This window comes from Lithobates pipiens, unplaced genomic scaffold, assembly GCF_037356315.1.
Source record: "Lithobates pipiens isolate NorthernLeopardFrog02 unplaced genomic scaffold, aLitPip1_a1.2 Scaffold_55, whole genome shotgun sequence".
Lineage (NCBI taxonomy): Eukaryota > Metazoa > Chordata > Amphibia > Anura > Ranidae > Lithobates > Lithobates pipiens.
In genome coordinates this window covers 2,022,472-2,038,538 of record NW_027507877.1, presented here as the reverse complement: position 1 = coordinate 2,038,538, position 16,067 = coordinate 2,022,472, and the positions used below count along the sequence as shown (strand labels likewise).

At 47.3% G+C, this 16,067-nt stretch overlaps 1 protein-coding gene across 1 annotated transcript in view; it reads left to right on the top strand.

The window, feature by feature from the left end:
* Positions 1–16,067, top strand: part of LOC143957711 (hydroperoxide isomerase ALOXE3-like) — a 181,562-nt gene that overhangs the window by 137,337 nt on the left and 28,158 nt on the right. The window contains exon 11 of the mRNA XM_077467406.1: positions 11,768–11,889. Within this exon, the coding sequence (XP_077323532.1) occupies positions 11,768–11,889 (122 nt within the window). The remainder of the gene's footprint in view (positions 1–11,767; positions 11,890–16,067) is intronic.

Sequence of the window (16,067 nt, the reverse complement as noted above, 5' to 3'; positions counted from 1 at the left end):
TCTCTGGGAACCCTGATGTAAGGGGGGGCTCTCTGGGAACCCTGATGTAAGGGGGGGCTCTCTGGGAACCCTGATGTAAGGGGGGGGCTCTCTGAGAACCCTGATGTAAGGGGGGGCTCTCTGGGAACCCTGATGTAAGGGGGGGCTCTCTGGGAACCCTGATGTAAGGGGGGGCTCTCTGGGAACCCTGATGTAAGGGGGGGCTCTCTGGGAACCCTGATGTAAGGGGGGGCTCTCTGGGAACCCTGATGTAAGGGGGGCTCTCTGGGAACCCTGATGTAAGGGGGGGCTCTCTGGGAACCCTGATGTAAGGGGGGGCTCTCTGGGAACCCTGATGTAAGGGGGGGGCTCTCTGAGAACCCTGATGTAAGGGGGGGCTCTCTGAGAACCCTGATGTAAGGGGGGGCTCTCTGGGAACCCTGATGTAAGGGGGGGCTCTCTGGGGACCCTGATATAGGGGGAGGCTCTCTGGGGATCCTGATGTAAGGGGAGGCTCTCTGGGGACCCTAATGTAAGTAGGAAAGTTCTCTGGGGTCCCTGATGCAAGTGGGGGACCCGTACTCAGATATGTAATGACATTATATATATATATAATCTTTAATATACATGTGTATGCCCGCCCAAGTGTATGACTTTCTTTTCTTTGCTGCTATGGGCTCTAGCCCCGAGATCTTTTGTAGACCCAGCAACGTCCCTGGTGGGGGCCCTTCATGGTTTCTTGCACCCGGGCCCTGAAGATGCTAGTTACGCCTCTGAGTGTTGCCTACAACTCTGTCTCCTCTTACCACTTCCTCTTTCTGACCTTTAGCAAAGGCAGGCAGATCAGCGTTTTGTATTGACTCGGGCACCCCTCTGATCTTGAAGTTATTGCGCCTGGCCCTGTCCTCTAAATTTGCCAACTTGTCAGTCAGCCATTTAGTTTCTTGTGCCTGTGCTTCATGTGAGTCGATTAAATCATTAATGGTGGCAGTCATGGTATCCATGTTAGTTTCCAAATGAGTAACCCTGGTATCCATTAGGCCCAATTCACCATCAAAGCCTTGCATGAATGAAAGCATATCAGATTGTAAGGAGCTGCGGAGTGAAATAAGCATCTCCTTCAGGGTAGTGTCAATAACAGTCTGCCCTATGGTGGGGAAGGAGGTAATGGCATCTGGCTGGGGGCCTGGTACTGGCGTGGAGAAGGGAAGCTCACTTGAATTACAGCCATCCCCACCTAGCTCTGATGCATCTAGTCTCATTTTGCTTTTAACTGGGCTTTGGGTAGTCGGAGTCCCGGGGGGGGACGGAGTGGATCGCCGCCATTAGAAGCGCTTACCAGTGTAGTAGGCGAATCGCTGGAGTCAGTGCTTCTATGAGGGGAGGATGCGGCTTCTGCATATGTGAGACTCCCGGACGGAGCGGCGCCATCTTGGCCTCGCCGCGCTGATGGCTGATACATAAAAGCCGTCAGCTTACGGGGCGGTCTGGAGTCTTTTCGTTTCCGCGACATCCTCTCGTGGTAGAGCGGGAGGTTAGGGCGGTCACTGTGGTCTCGGTATGGGCTGAGGTGTGCGGGAAGTCGCTTAACGCCCCTGTGGATGTGGAGAGCTCAGGTCTCAGGCGGCCATTCCAGTCACGCGCTGGCCACGCCCCCCCACTTCCTCTTTCTGTTGGGGTCCCCCAAGGCTCTGTTTTAGAAACCCTTCTCTCCCCTATGTACACCTCTTCTCTTGGTCACTTAATAACCTCCCACAGTTTCTAATACCATCGCTACACTGATGACACCCAAATCTAGCTCTCTACTCCTCACCTCACTCTTTCACTCTCCTCCCACATTACTAACTTACTAACTGGCACATCAACATGGATGTCGCACCACTTCCTAAAACCTAATCCTTCTTAAGCCAAGCTGGTAATATTCCCTTTAATTCATGCCCCTGACTTTTCCATCAAGATCAATACTACAACTAACCCTCCCCTCATGCCAGGGTACTCGGTGTAATCCTAGACTCTGATCTTTCCTTTCGGTCCTAAATCCAATCGCTGTCAAAAGCTTGTAGACAACATCTCCGTAATATCTCTAAAATTGGCCACTTTTAATTAAACCACCTTGCTATGCTTTACTCCCTCGTTATCTCTCGCCTTGAATCTTGCAATACCCTTCTCACAGGTCTACCTCCCCATAGGCTATTCCCTCTTCAACCTATCATGAATGCTGCTGTCAGTCTCCTCTACCTTACCAACTGCTCAGTAACTGCCTCCCCTCTCCTCCAACCCCTACACTGGTTTCCGATTGCCCAGTGAATTTAATCCAAAATACTAACAACAACATACAAATCCATTCACAAATCTGCCCCGAAATATCACCCAAACCTTCCTTTCTGCTCCTCCCAAGACTCCCTGCTCTCCAACTCTCTTTCCTCCAGGACTTCTCTAGAGCCTCGCCCATCCTCTGGAACTCTCAACCTCAGTCTGTCTAGCTATCTCCTACTCTGGCCACCTTTACTCGATCACTGGAATCTCATCTCTTCAGGGAATCTTATCATGCCTACACATAACAACTGAACTTTTAACTCTTCCATCAGCTCATCCCCCAACTGTATTACCTTTTGAACCATGTGCCCGTCCCTATAAGATTGTAGGCTCTAATGAGCAGGGCCCCCATAACTCTCTTGTATGTTCTTTTATGGTAACTGTACTGTCTCCCTTTTATATTGTAAAGTGTTGTGCATACTGTTGGCTAGGGATGAGCTTGGTGTTTGAGTCGAACGCATCTTTGACTCGAAAACCGACTGTTCTCCTGTTCAGTAAATCCAGAACTTTGTGGGCCATTTGCGCCATATACGTGTGGCGCTCACGGCCCATGATGCACTGTGCCATCGCAGTGCATTGCTGGCCCATGATTGGCCAAGCATGCACTGTGACCCCGCATGCTTGGCCAATGACAGCGCCGGCAGCGAGGGAGCCATAATTGGCCACAGGCAGGATGCCTGTGGCCAATTATAGCTCAGGGGGTTTAGTACACGCCCCAAACTATATAAGGCCGCCAGCGTGGCGGCCTTGTGTAGTGTGTTGGCATGCAGAGAGAGCAGGATAGGCAGGGACAGTGTCATCTTTGCTTGTTAACCTAGAGCATTTACAGTGGGTGTTGTGTGCCTCCTGCACAGTATACACCTGAAGCTACCCCCAATTTCTAGTGTTGTTCTGTTTCTAACCACAGGCAGCTGCAGCAGTTACAGTTGATGTATTGTGCCACCTGCACAGTATACACCTGAAGCTACCTCAATTGCTGGTGTTCTTCTGATCCTATACCACAGACAGGCAGCTGCAATAATAACAGTCGGTGTACTGTGTCATCTGCTCAGTGTGCACCTAAAGCTACCCCAATTGCTGGTTTTCCCATCTCCCTGCAGGCCATTAGTATGTCTGGAAGGCCAACAAGGAGAGGCAGACAGGCGCGAGCCGATAAAAGAAGGCAAGCAGGCTCTGTGTCTAGAGACAACAGTGCTGGTCGTGGACGCGGTGCATCGTCATCAGCACGTGGCCATGGGACACGCTTGTCCTTATTTTCGGCAGCTGGACGTGTTGAGCCGCATCATGCCAAAGACTTGGTAGAGTGGATGACCAAGCCCTCCTCATCCTCCTCATCCTCTCTCACCCAGGATCAGGGTACTAGCAAAGCATCTGCCAATGCGGCCTCTTCCCTCGTCTCAATGGCATCATTCACTCCTTCCCTAGACCCACCATGTCCTCCTGAGGAGTCCCCCAAACTGTTTGAGCACAGTGTTGTGTGCATGCTCCAGAAGGATGCCCAGCGTTTTTTGAAGGCTCTGATGATGATACCCAGCTAGAGGAAGGCAGTAGCGTGAGCGCAGAGAGAGGGGATGCTCAAGGAGGACTGTAATCTGGCAGTCATGTTCCACAAGCTGCAGCATACTGCCAGGTTTTCTCCAGTGATGAGGGAGGGGATGATGAGGTCACTGACTCCACATGGGTGCCTTATAGGAGAGAGGAGGAGGCGGCACATCTCCAATGGGGCAGGATGCCCTCCGGGGCCAGCTTAAGGGCACCGACTGAATCTCACTGCAGAGCTCCACCTGTGCAGGGCACTGCCTCTGCGCGTTATTCCAAAAGTTCTTTGGTGTGGGCCTTTTTTGAGATGAGTGCATTAGATCACACTGCTGCTATTTGCAACATATGTCTCCAGTGTATCTCATGTGGCCAAATCCATCAGCCGCTTGGGCACCACATGCTTGACCAGACATATGTTGACCTGCCATGCAGCTCGTTGGCAAGCGTACCTGAAAGACCCGCACCAAAGAACAAAGCGGACCTCTCCTTGCTCCTCATCAGCTGGGATCTCCAACCCCACTAGACCTTCAGTCCTCTCTGAAACCTGCACTGAGAGGAATGAAGGTGTAGAATTAGGTGTGTCACAGCCAAGTACTTGCGGGGCACTCTGCTAGCAGTACACCCACGTCCGATTGTAACAGGCAAATTTCCCTGCCCCAGCTGCTGGACCGGACTGGAGTTCACTCGCTGCCATCCACATTCCCAGAGGTTGAATGCTAGCTTGGCTAAATTGTTAGCACTTCAACTGCTGCCTTTTCAGTTGGTAGACTTGGCCCCCTTCCATGAGTTTGTGCAATGTGCGGTTCCTCAGTGGCAGGTTCCCAAATGCCACTTTTTCTCACGGGAGGTGACTCCGGCTTTCTACTGGCATGTGGAAGGCAATGTCTATGCCTCGCTGGACAGGGCGGTCAGCGGTAAGGTGCATATTACCACTGACTCATGGTCTAGCAGGCACGGACAGGTACATTGCCTATCTTTCACGGCCCATTGGGTCACTCTTCTAGCAGCTGAGAAGGATGCAGGGAAAGGTGCAGTAGTGTTGAAGGTTGTTCCGCCACCACGCCTCCAAAATGCTACTACTGGTTGTGACACACTTCTCTCCTCCATCACCTCCTCTTCTTCTTCTTCTTCCTTCATGGCCTCTTCCAGTGCTTTGTCCTCGGAAGCAGTGGTGCTCAGTAGGCTTTCAAAGGGCTATGCAAGTACGCAGGCAAAAAGATGCCATGCTATGCTTGTGCTGGTGTGTTTGGGGGACAGGAGCCAGACTGGGGCAAATATTTTGTCAGCTCTGCAGGGGCAGGCAGAGAGGTGGTTGATGCCACGCCAGCTTAAGCCAGGAATAGTGGTTTGCGACAATGGAACCAACCTCCTCTCCGCCCTCCGACAACTGACAACTGACCCATGTGCCCTATCTGGATCACGTCCTTAACCTGGTGGTGCAGAGGTTCTTGGGCAGGTACCCGACTTACAGGATGTCCTGAGGCAGCAGGTGGAACTCAACGTTGGCCATGCTGCAGCGGCTGCACACACAGCAGAGGGCCATTAATGAGTACCTGTGCGACTACGGCAGCAAGACAGGGTCAGGGGAGCTGAGCTTTTTGTCACCACGCCAGTGATTAGGGATGCATGCACTGTCCTTTCACCATTTGAGGAGGCCACGAGGATGGTGAACAGTGACAGTGCATGTATCAGTGACACTGTACCTCTTGTCCACCTGTTGGAGCATACGCTGCATGGACTTGAGGCAGAACAGAGGCAGGAAGAGGAGGACTTCCTTGCCTCTCAAGGCCTCCTTTATCCAGACAGTGTTCCTGCAGTCCCACCCATCACACAGGAAGAGGACGAGGAGGAGGAGGATGATTGTGTCAGCATGGAGGTGGAGCCTGGCACTCAGCATCAGCAGCAGCAGTCTTTTAGTGATGATTTACAGTCCCAAGAAACCCATGGACTTGTACGTGGCTGGGAGGAGATGGCTGCGGATCATGTCGTCCTTAGTGACCCAGAGGACTCTGGACCAAATGCCTCAGCTAACCTACGCTGTATGGCCTCCCTGATCCTGCAAAGCCTGCAGAAGGATCCTCGTATTCTTCGGATCAAGGAGAGGGACCATTACTGGCTGGCCACTCTCCTTGATCCATGGTACAAGGGTAAGGTTGCGGACATTATCTTGCCATTGCAGAGGGAGCAGAAGATGAGAAATCTCCAGGAGGCCTTGCAGAAAGGTCTGTGCAACACATTCCCGGAGACTGGGAGGTTACAAATTCCTGGTCCTGGACTACGTGTTGCTGAGGCTTCGGTCAGTCACAGAAGAAGCGTTGGAGAAGGTGGCCACCTGACCGATGTGTTCAGACAATTTTTTAGTCCGCAGCCCCAAGGTATGATCAGTACCAGCAACCACCGCCAGCGTCTGATTTACATGGTGCAGGAATACCTAGGGGCAAGATCAGACTTGGGCACCTTTCCCAACAAAAATCCTCTGGCTTACTGGGTCTTGAGGATGGATCACTGGCCAGAGTTTGCACAGTATGCAACTGAGCTACTGGCCTGTCCTGCATCCAGCGTTCTTTCGGAGCGCACCTTCAGTGCTGCTGGTGGCTTTGTAACCGATCACAGGGTGCACCTGTCCACCAATTGACCGGTTGATTAACTGACCTTCATAAAGATGAATCAGTCTTGGATCACCACCAGCTACCAAGCACCTGAAGCTGATGTAACCAAATCATTTTTTTGAAATGTCAAGACTGCCTATGCTGATGCTGAGTGACTGTCCTGTTATGTTGACTGACTATCCTCTTCCTACTCGATGATCCTGCTGATAGCTTGGAAGAACATTTTTGGTTCTGGGTGCCGCCACCAGTGGCTAAGGCCCAATTTTTCAGCCCCTGTTTAACGGGCATGTAATTACAATTTCTAATGCATTACTTTGCAGCAGGGCTCATTCCTGCACTTCAACTAGAGTATCTGTGAGGGGTTGCAGTGTTGTGGCACCAGCATCAGTGCACAAGGCCCATTTTTTCAGCCCCTGTTTAACAGGTGCATGTAATTACAGTTCTTGATATAATATTTCACAGCAAGGCTCGTTCCAACTCCCACTGAGAGTAACTGCGCCGAGAGGAGGGGGGGCGAGCAGGTCTTCATTCCCCCGCATCGCTGGACCCTGGGACAGGTAAGTGTCCGATTAATAAAAGTCAGCAGTTGCAGTATTTGTAGCTGTTGACTTTTATTTTTTATTTTTTTAAGGGAAACTCCTTTTTAAACTATGGACAATGTTATAAATTGGTATTTGGCACCATCTAGTGGCCTAAATGTAGAAGGGACTTTGTCTATTTTCTATTGAAGAACATAAGAGAAATGTTACAGGAAGTGACTCAATTGTTTACATTACACAAGGACTTACCTACCCACAATGCTAGCTCACCTACCCATGAACACTCAGTGACTGAACAGCATGCTGGGTAGGATATAAAAGACCCCGCGTGGCCATTTTCAGTCTCTTCTGGATGCATAACCTGCCTGCAAGGATCTGTGAGGAGGTGTTCCAAAGAGCGCGGGCCCACACCATCTGCGGAGTGGAACAACCAGCGACTCTGCCTCATACCTGTGTGCTGGAGAGACAGTGTGAGTGGGACCGAATCAGGAAGGATCCAGAGACATCTGACGGAGCCATCAGAGGATCCTGGTTATCTTGTGGAGCGGCGCGGTGGCGCCAGCTGGCGGCAGAATTGAGACAATCGGGGAGGAGGTTTCCAGCTTTCCAGACCTGGTGTGGTGAGAGGGCTGTTGCCCACAGTTCGTTGAAGCACTTTACACACTTAGACTCATACCACAGTGTTGCTGTGACCTGTAGTTCCGCAAAGGAGTCACACTCAATTAGACTGAATTCAAACAGGCCTCAAGCCTATGTCTGTGATACCAACACTGTGTGGTTCAGAGACAAATATACCGGAGGCAGTTATAAGTGTGTCACACCACCGGAACAGTTTAAGTCAGGTTACATTGCCTTTTTCTCTTGTTAAAACCCTTGGATTACAATACACTGCAGTATAATAGCTAGCAGAAGACAGAAGACCAAAGGCTGCATCTTCCACTGAGAGGCCTTGTGTTCAGCGATTGTAACAAAGGGACTGCATCATACATCAGGGAGAGCTTTAAGCAAATTGTACTGTACTATGTTTTTAACATTGCATTATTGTTGTGGGAAGGTGCCCAGTGTCAACTTTGGGCATTAGTCCCACTTGGAGACGCGCTTGCAAGGGTTAACCAAACAAACTTTACATATTAAATTGTGAATATTCCTTGCATTGTCACATTATGTTTGTGTAGCGGTGCAGTTACCGTAATTACTGTTTATATCAGTCCTAGTAAAATTCTTGTGTTTGTGTTTAAAGAGGAAGTAAACCCTGATGAGTTTACTTCCTCTTTCATTCCCTGCAAAGGCAAAGCATAATGGACTACTATGCATCGCATCGCATCGCATCGCATCGCATAGTAGTCCATTATGTGTCACTTACCTGACACAGGAGCCAGCGAAGTCGCCGCTGTCCCCTGTAGTTCCGAGCGTCCATCTTCTTGGTGGGTCTCCGTGGGTCTCGCTGCTCCGGCACTGTGATTCGCGGCATTGCCGCCATCGACGATGCCCCGCTCAGTGCGCCTGCGCGCCGCTGTCTATGGCGCATGTGCCGTAGATAGCGGTGCCCGTCTTCGGGCAAATATCTCCTAAACCGTATCCATCTTGGTGGGGTCTCGCAGCTCCACCGCTGTCATTCGGCGAAGCCGTGATGACGTCACTCCCGCACATGCGCATGGGAGCCGACATGCGCGGCAGCTCCGTCGTTGAGAATGCCGCGCTTAGTGCGCCTGTGCGCCGCTGTCTACGACGCATGCGCCGTAGACAGCGGTGCCTGTTTTCGGGCAAATATCTCCTAAACTGTATAGGTTTAGGAGATATTTCTTGGACCTACAGGTAAGCCTTAATATAGGCTTACCTGTAGGTCAAAGTGGCTTGTAAGGGTTTACAACCACTTTAATATCCTTCAGTAAACATATTCTAATATTTACTTACAATACAGCGAGTTTATCTTATTGTAAATCATGGAACCCGAAATGTCAGAGGTAAGAGTAGCCCTGAATGTCTGGGATGGCCAGTGGGAAAATGAACAACTTTGCAGCTCCCAAGGGAGTAGTGCGCTTCATTAGTATGTTCTTTGTTAGCACATGACTAGGGTAGCCAGATACCTTACTGCCCCACCAATACATGCATGCACTTACTGTTGTACTAAATGAATACACGGACACTTGCTTGGATGTAAATGGTAGACTTGTGCACAATGGAAAATTTCGTTTAGTTTCGGTTCGTTGTCATTCGTAAAATACATCATTTCGTTCTGTTATATTCGTTATGTTACGTTAATAAGTTTTCGGATAATTCGTTATTATTCGTAGAGTGTCGAATTCATTCGTTCGTATTCGTTGAAATTCGATATTTATGTATGTATAGACATTCCTGATAATGATTCGTAGTTTGGAAAGTCGTTTGTTTATTGAATCTTTTAACACACACAATGACAACGTCTCTTCTCCTCGGCTCAAATACAATACAACACCCTTCTAACTCAGTTCTCAGCAATGCACTTTTCGTTCGAATTTCGATTCTTTACGAAAAATTAATTGCACAAGCCTAGTAAATGGCCTTAACAGCCTTTATTAACAAAACCAATAAAAAAAACGTCAATTTTATTTTAAATATTTTCAACAATTTTCAAACATTCAAAATATTCCAGCTCCAAAAAAACAAGTAATTGGCTGCTGGCCCCTGAGGACCCCTTATTACATTTTGAGCCCGTGAACCTTTTTGTTAGCATCTGTCCCCAGCTGTCAACTTTCCCTTGAGGACTCGCTAACTGACCACAGACCCCCACAACTTATTAGCCGTTAATCTGGACTGACACCAGACCAACCAGAAGGACTCCATACCTGGGTCCCAACCTTTTCAAGTGCCCCATGTTTTCTATATACATATATATGTGCCTGTCGTCAAAGACCCAACGCCACCATCCCCTGCTGCAATGCAGCCCCAAAAACCCAACCTTCTATTATGCCACGTACACACGAGCAGACTTTTCAACGGACTAGGTCCGGCGGTCTTTCCGACGGACTTTCGACTGAGTTCTGCCGGACTTTGCGAATGAATGAACTTGGCCACACACAATCACACTAAAGTCCGACGGATTTGAACGTGATGACGTGCGACTGGACTAGAATAAGGAAGTTTGAAGCCAGTAGCCAATAGCTGCCCTCGCGTCGCTGTTTGTCCGTCGGACTAGCATACACACGAGCGGATTTTTCGATAGGAACTGGATCCGGCGGAGTTCCGGCAGAAAAATTTGAAACATGTTCCATTTCTAAAGTCTGTCGGATTTTTGAAAATCAAAAGTCCGCTGCAGCCCACACACTATCGAATGGTCTGCCGGAATCGTTCCGTCGGACCTTTGATGTCGAAAAGCCCGCTCGTGTGTACGGGGCATTAGGGAGGGAGGGAACATTTCTCCTCTCTTGCTGACCCCCAACTGCTGCCTTTTGCTCCACCGCGGCACATGGAATGAATTGTCACACTCCTCCCATCTGCAACCATCCTCCAATAGGGTAAGTACTGCTATTTATTAACCACCCCCCTCTAACCTTAACCTGTTATTCCCCTAAATTCCTTGCACCCTGTCATGTGTGTTCTACGCTTCCTCTTCAATACAGCTGCGTACATTGGCTCCTTATGCTGCCTCACTCCCTCCCCCAGTGTGAGCTTGACCAATGCATTCGGGACATAACCTCTCCGTACTTTTACCCTTGGCCTTACCTTTACCTCTTCACCTTCTCCTTTTCCCTGTTACCTTTTTTAACTTGTATAATTCCCCCCCTCTTCCCAATAATTAGGCCACACAGGAGTTTTGGAGTATAAATGGCCATAGCAGCCTTTTATTAACAACTCTTCAACCAATAACTTAAAAAAACGTTTATTAAATATATATATATATATAGATATATATATATAGATATATATATATATATATATATATATATATATATATATATATATATATATATATATATATATATATATATATATATATATATATATATATATAACCAGTGTTTTAGCAACGGCAATTTGAAACTTCCAGTCAGTTGGTCTTTGACGGTACCACGCTCCACCTTAACACTCTCCACCATTACACTGCGGGACCACAGTTACCATACCAGGCCTCCGGCCGTTTATCATCCACCTTTCCCGCAGTGCCACCAAATCCCGTATTCCAGCCTACCCTTCCGCTGGGATACACCAAAAAGGGGGCCCATATACCTATGAGCTCCCCCCCCCCCACCCACACACTTCCATCATCTGTTTCCTTTTGCACCATCAAAGACCAAAAGACACCGCCGCTACATCTGCTATGACGACTCTCATCACCGAAACCTGCAAGAAAATCAAAACACAGACAACAAGACGACAACCAACACATAACTACCATCATTCACTATAAGACCAAAATTGGGCGGGTGGGTGAGCAACTCACTGTACCTTCTGCTCCACGCTTGCTTTCGAAGCCCCTCCCCTTCCTTTTATACCGCTCCACCCCCTTCCATTCATCTCTTTCCTCCACCCCTAGATTCTCTTTCTTATTAACCCCCTACGCCCTAGCATCTGTCATGCCCGGCCCTCCACCCAGCTTTTAGCTTATTTCCAGGCCTCCCTTTGTTGTAAAATGACAATAAGTGTCTAATACCAGTTCAAAAGCTTACACTGCTTGTATCTGAGAAAACAAATGTAAAAATGTATTCTTCATTCATCTGTATCTGTTTGGACTTAAGTTTTGTTGTGCATCTCCTCCATGAGAGTAGCCTTTTCTTTTTTTTTTTTCTTTTTCCCTTTTTTTTTTAGATTTGTGTCCAAAATAATTAATCACTATTATACAAGTGATGAGATGGTCAAGGAAGACCCTGAACTTCAAGCCTGGATAGCTGAGATTTTCAAGGAAGGATTCCTGGACAATGAATCTTCAGGTATATTTACACTCCGGGGTTCTTTAGTCAGTGTTGATAACTAAAAAAGGGATCTAAATCAAAAAACATGACTTCTAAGTTATGTCCGTGTAAAGATGTGATGCACACAACCATTCAGGCCACCACTGTTAAAATATAAGTTAAAGCGGAGGTCCACCCTAAAGTGGAGCTTCCGCTCATTGGAACCCTCCCCCCCCTCCGGCGCCACAATTGGCACCTTTCAGGGGGGGAGGGGGGGTGCAGGTACCTGTACAGTACAGGTATCTGCACCCACTTCCGGCATAAATATCTGCAGAAGCTACGCTCTTTTCCAAAGAAGCTACGCCCCTTTCTGCAGAATCTACGCCCCTTTCCGAAGGTCCCCCCGCTGTCTGCTGGGAAACACACGGATCCCAGAGACAGCGGGAACCATCCTTATTGCGCAGCGCGACTTGCGCATGCGCAGTAGGGAACCGGGAAATGAAGCCGCTTCCTGATTCCCATACCCAAGATGGCGGCGGCAGCACCCGAGAGACGATCGAAAGATCGGCTTCGGGGTGCGGACATCGCGGGAGCGCTGGGCGAGTAAGTGTCCTTATTTTAAAAGTCAGCAGCAGCAGTATTTGTAGCTGCTGGCTTTTAAAAACAAAAAAAAACAAAATGGCGGACTCCCGCTTTAAAACTAGGTCTCTTTTGCTAGCTGAAATGACAGAGTACTGGGGAAGGTTTCATTCTTTCTAGTGATATAACAAACATTGAATAATGACCATGTGAAATGATTCATAAAGTGCAAATCGATTTCAAAAGTGCAAAAATGGTGCAATAATCTAACATCCAATATTCTCATAAAGTGCATAAACCATAATAAAGTGCAAATATCCAAAGGTGCAATCAAACTCCAATGAGGAAGGCGCAGGTCACCATATAATAGTTCATTAAAAAAAAAATATTATATATTCAATCTGTGTCCACGTCGTCCAATTACTATCGCCACCCGTAGCGCACCATTCGTTTACAACCAGCCTCTCACCTCAAATGGAGACCCCCTACAGGTCAAATCAAGCCTTAGTATGGAGTCAAAATGGATCCCAGCAATCAAACGGATTCCAGCGATAGTCACGACAATATCGATATTTGGGAGACAACTTCAGGCTCATCCAGTAAGGTGAGGACATGTAATAAAGAGGGATGGCTCCATCGTGTAGTATTTCCAAACAAGTTTATTAAAAAACAAAACAAAAACAAAAAAACGCACTAACTTACAGTTTAAAATTCCTAGATCCGACTAACATGCGAGTACTTCCGGTCTCAGCCACGACCGGAAGTGACGGCACCTGGCTCCTCCATAAAGGGCAAAAGGCTGCAATTCGGCATTCGATTTGACACGTCAAATTGTGCCAATGTGAACAGGGGCTTATAGAGTGACTCAATAATAGCTTCCCACCCTGTTCTCTCTCCCACCTCTGTATTAGCAGTATGATGAATGCAGTATGATGGGAGGGGTGGTAGTGGAGGGCAGTATGATGGGAGAGGTGGTAGTGGAGGGCAGTATGATGGGAGGGGGTTAGTGGTGGGCAGTATGATGGGAGAGGGGTAGTGGAGGGCAGTATGATGGAAGGGGTGAAAGTGGAGAGAATAATGATGGAAGGGGTGGCAGTGGAGGGCAGTATGATGGGAGAGTTGGTAGTGGAGGGCAGTATGATAGGAGCGGTAGTGGATAGCAGTATGATGGGAGGGGGCTAGTGGAGAGCAGTATGATGGGAGGGGGCTAGTGGAGGGCAGTATGATGGGAGGGGGTAGTGGAGGGTAGTATTATGGGAGGGGGTAGTGAAGGGCAGTATGATGGGGTGGAGGGCAGTATGATGGAAGGGGGTGAAAGTGGAGGGCAGAATGATAGAAGGGGTGGCAGTGGAGGGCAGTATGATGGGGGTAGTGGAGGGCAGTATGATGGGAGGGGGTAGTGGAGGAGAGTACCGTATTTTTCGGACTATAAGGCGCACCGGATTATAAGGCGCACTAGCAAAGATCGGCTGATAAAATGGGATATTTCCATATATAAGGCGCACCGGACTATAAGGCGCACTGGATTATAAGGCGCATTTAATGAAACAAAAATCTGATGCGGTACTGTAAGTCAAATTTTATTCAACTCTTTAGCAATAACCATAAAATGGTCTATAACAATAACTCTTAACACTGTTCAGTTAAATACAAAACCAGACACTCATTTTTTCACTTTATTCTTCAATAACTCTTAACACTGTTCAGTTACCGGTGAATACCGTACAAAACCAGACACTCACTTTTTCACTTTATTCTTCTCCCGCAAATCCATCAAATTCTTCATCTTCAGTGTCTGAGTTTAACAATTGGGCGATTTCGGCATCAAGCACGCCCGTATCCCTCTCATCATTCTCATCAGTATCCGAGTCAGTCTTGTCATCGGTACCGGTACTTAGCTGTTCAGTGATAATTCCGGACCTCTTGAAAGCTCGGATTACACTGGTGACTGATACCTTCGCCCAGGCATCCACGATCCACTGGCAGATAGTGGCGTAACTCGCCCGGCGTTGCCTCCCTGTGTTGGTGAATGTGTGTTCGCCTTCTGTCATCCAATGCTCCCACGCAGCTCGCAATTTAACTTTAAATGACCTGTTGACACCTATATCTAGTGGCTGCAGTTCTTTGGTTAATCCACCCGGAATGATGGCAAGCACCGAATTAGTTTTCTTCACTTGGGCTTTGACAGTATCTGTCAGATGGGCGCGCATGGAGTCACAGACCAATAGGGATGGAGATTCGTGGAAAAAGCCACCCGGTCTCTTGACGTAAACCTCTCTCAGCCACTCACTCATCTTCTCCTCGTCCATCCAGCCCTTCGGGTTAGCCTTGATGATGGGTTGGGGGTTGCTATGAATAGATCTGGCGCTATACCTATATGTGGAAGTATGTCTCCAGGGACTTAATGGTGTAATAAATTAAAAGTGTTACATCAACCTGATATGTAAGTGACAATGTGCAATGTGCTGTTCTAGTATGAAATATATATAAGTAAAGATTGGAAGATGTATAAATAGAGATATTTGCCACAATAGATATTTGCCAGCGTGCTGGCTATAAAATAAAATTATGTGCAATGTAAGACAAAAATTAGTGATCACTTCTTAATGTCTAAAAACATATAAATACCCAAAACATGTACGGTGCTAGTGCTAGTTCTACTTAATATATTAGTGACAAATATGAAATGTAAACACAGAATTAACCAGACTATAAAGTTTAAAGTGCACAAATGTGACGGTAAAATATATGCATGCAATAATAAAATACACAGTAAATGTGTGATAGATGTCAGTACATCAAGTGGAACATGCCAAAAAATTGGGAGTGAAAAAAAGGGTAAGAATAAAAATAAAAATAAAAATGTATATTTATCCAAAAATATAAAAATATATAAAAATATAAAAGAGGTAAAAATGTAAAAAGAGCAAGAAGTCTTTGGTGCAGTGCAATTAATGGGATTTTTTCCGTGGATAAAAGGAGGGGATGTGATGGATCCAAATCTATTCTTCATGCATTGTGGACACTTCTAGGTTGTACTCTCACCAGAAAAATAACCCCATCCGGGGAGGATCAGCCTTCACAGTATGAGCTACCGTGTCGCTCTCTGGCTTGCTCCTGGTGGGCTGCTGGAGATCCCTCGTTATTTCCAGGTGGAGTGTGCCACAGTATGTATATGTTAAAAGAGAGGACCATCCATAGTGTGATACCGTATAAATCAATTTATTAAACAAATACTTAAAACTACTCACAATTTTAGATATAGGTAATGGCATAAAGGTTGCTGTATAAGAAGTAAGGAAGCTGCTGCGAGCGTTCCGTTCGGCTTCCACGCCGTCTGTGTTGAAAGTGTGTGTTCGATAAGCCACGCCCTACGCGTTTCGTCACTGGGACGTCATCTGGAGCCACGGAAAAAATCCCATTAATTGCACTGCACCAAAGACTTCTTGCTCTTTTTACATTTTTACCTCTTTTATATTTTTATATATTTTTATATTTTTGGATAAATATACATTTTTATTTTTATTTTTATTCTTACCCTTTTTTTCACTCCCAATTTTTTGGCATGTTCCACTTGATGTACTGACATCTATCACACATTTACTGTGTATTTTATTATTGCATGCATATATTTTACC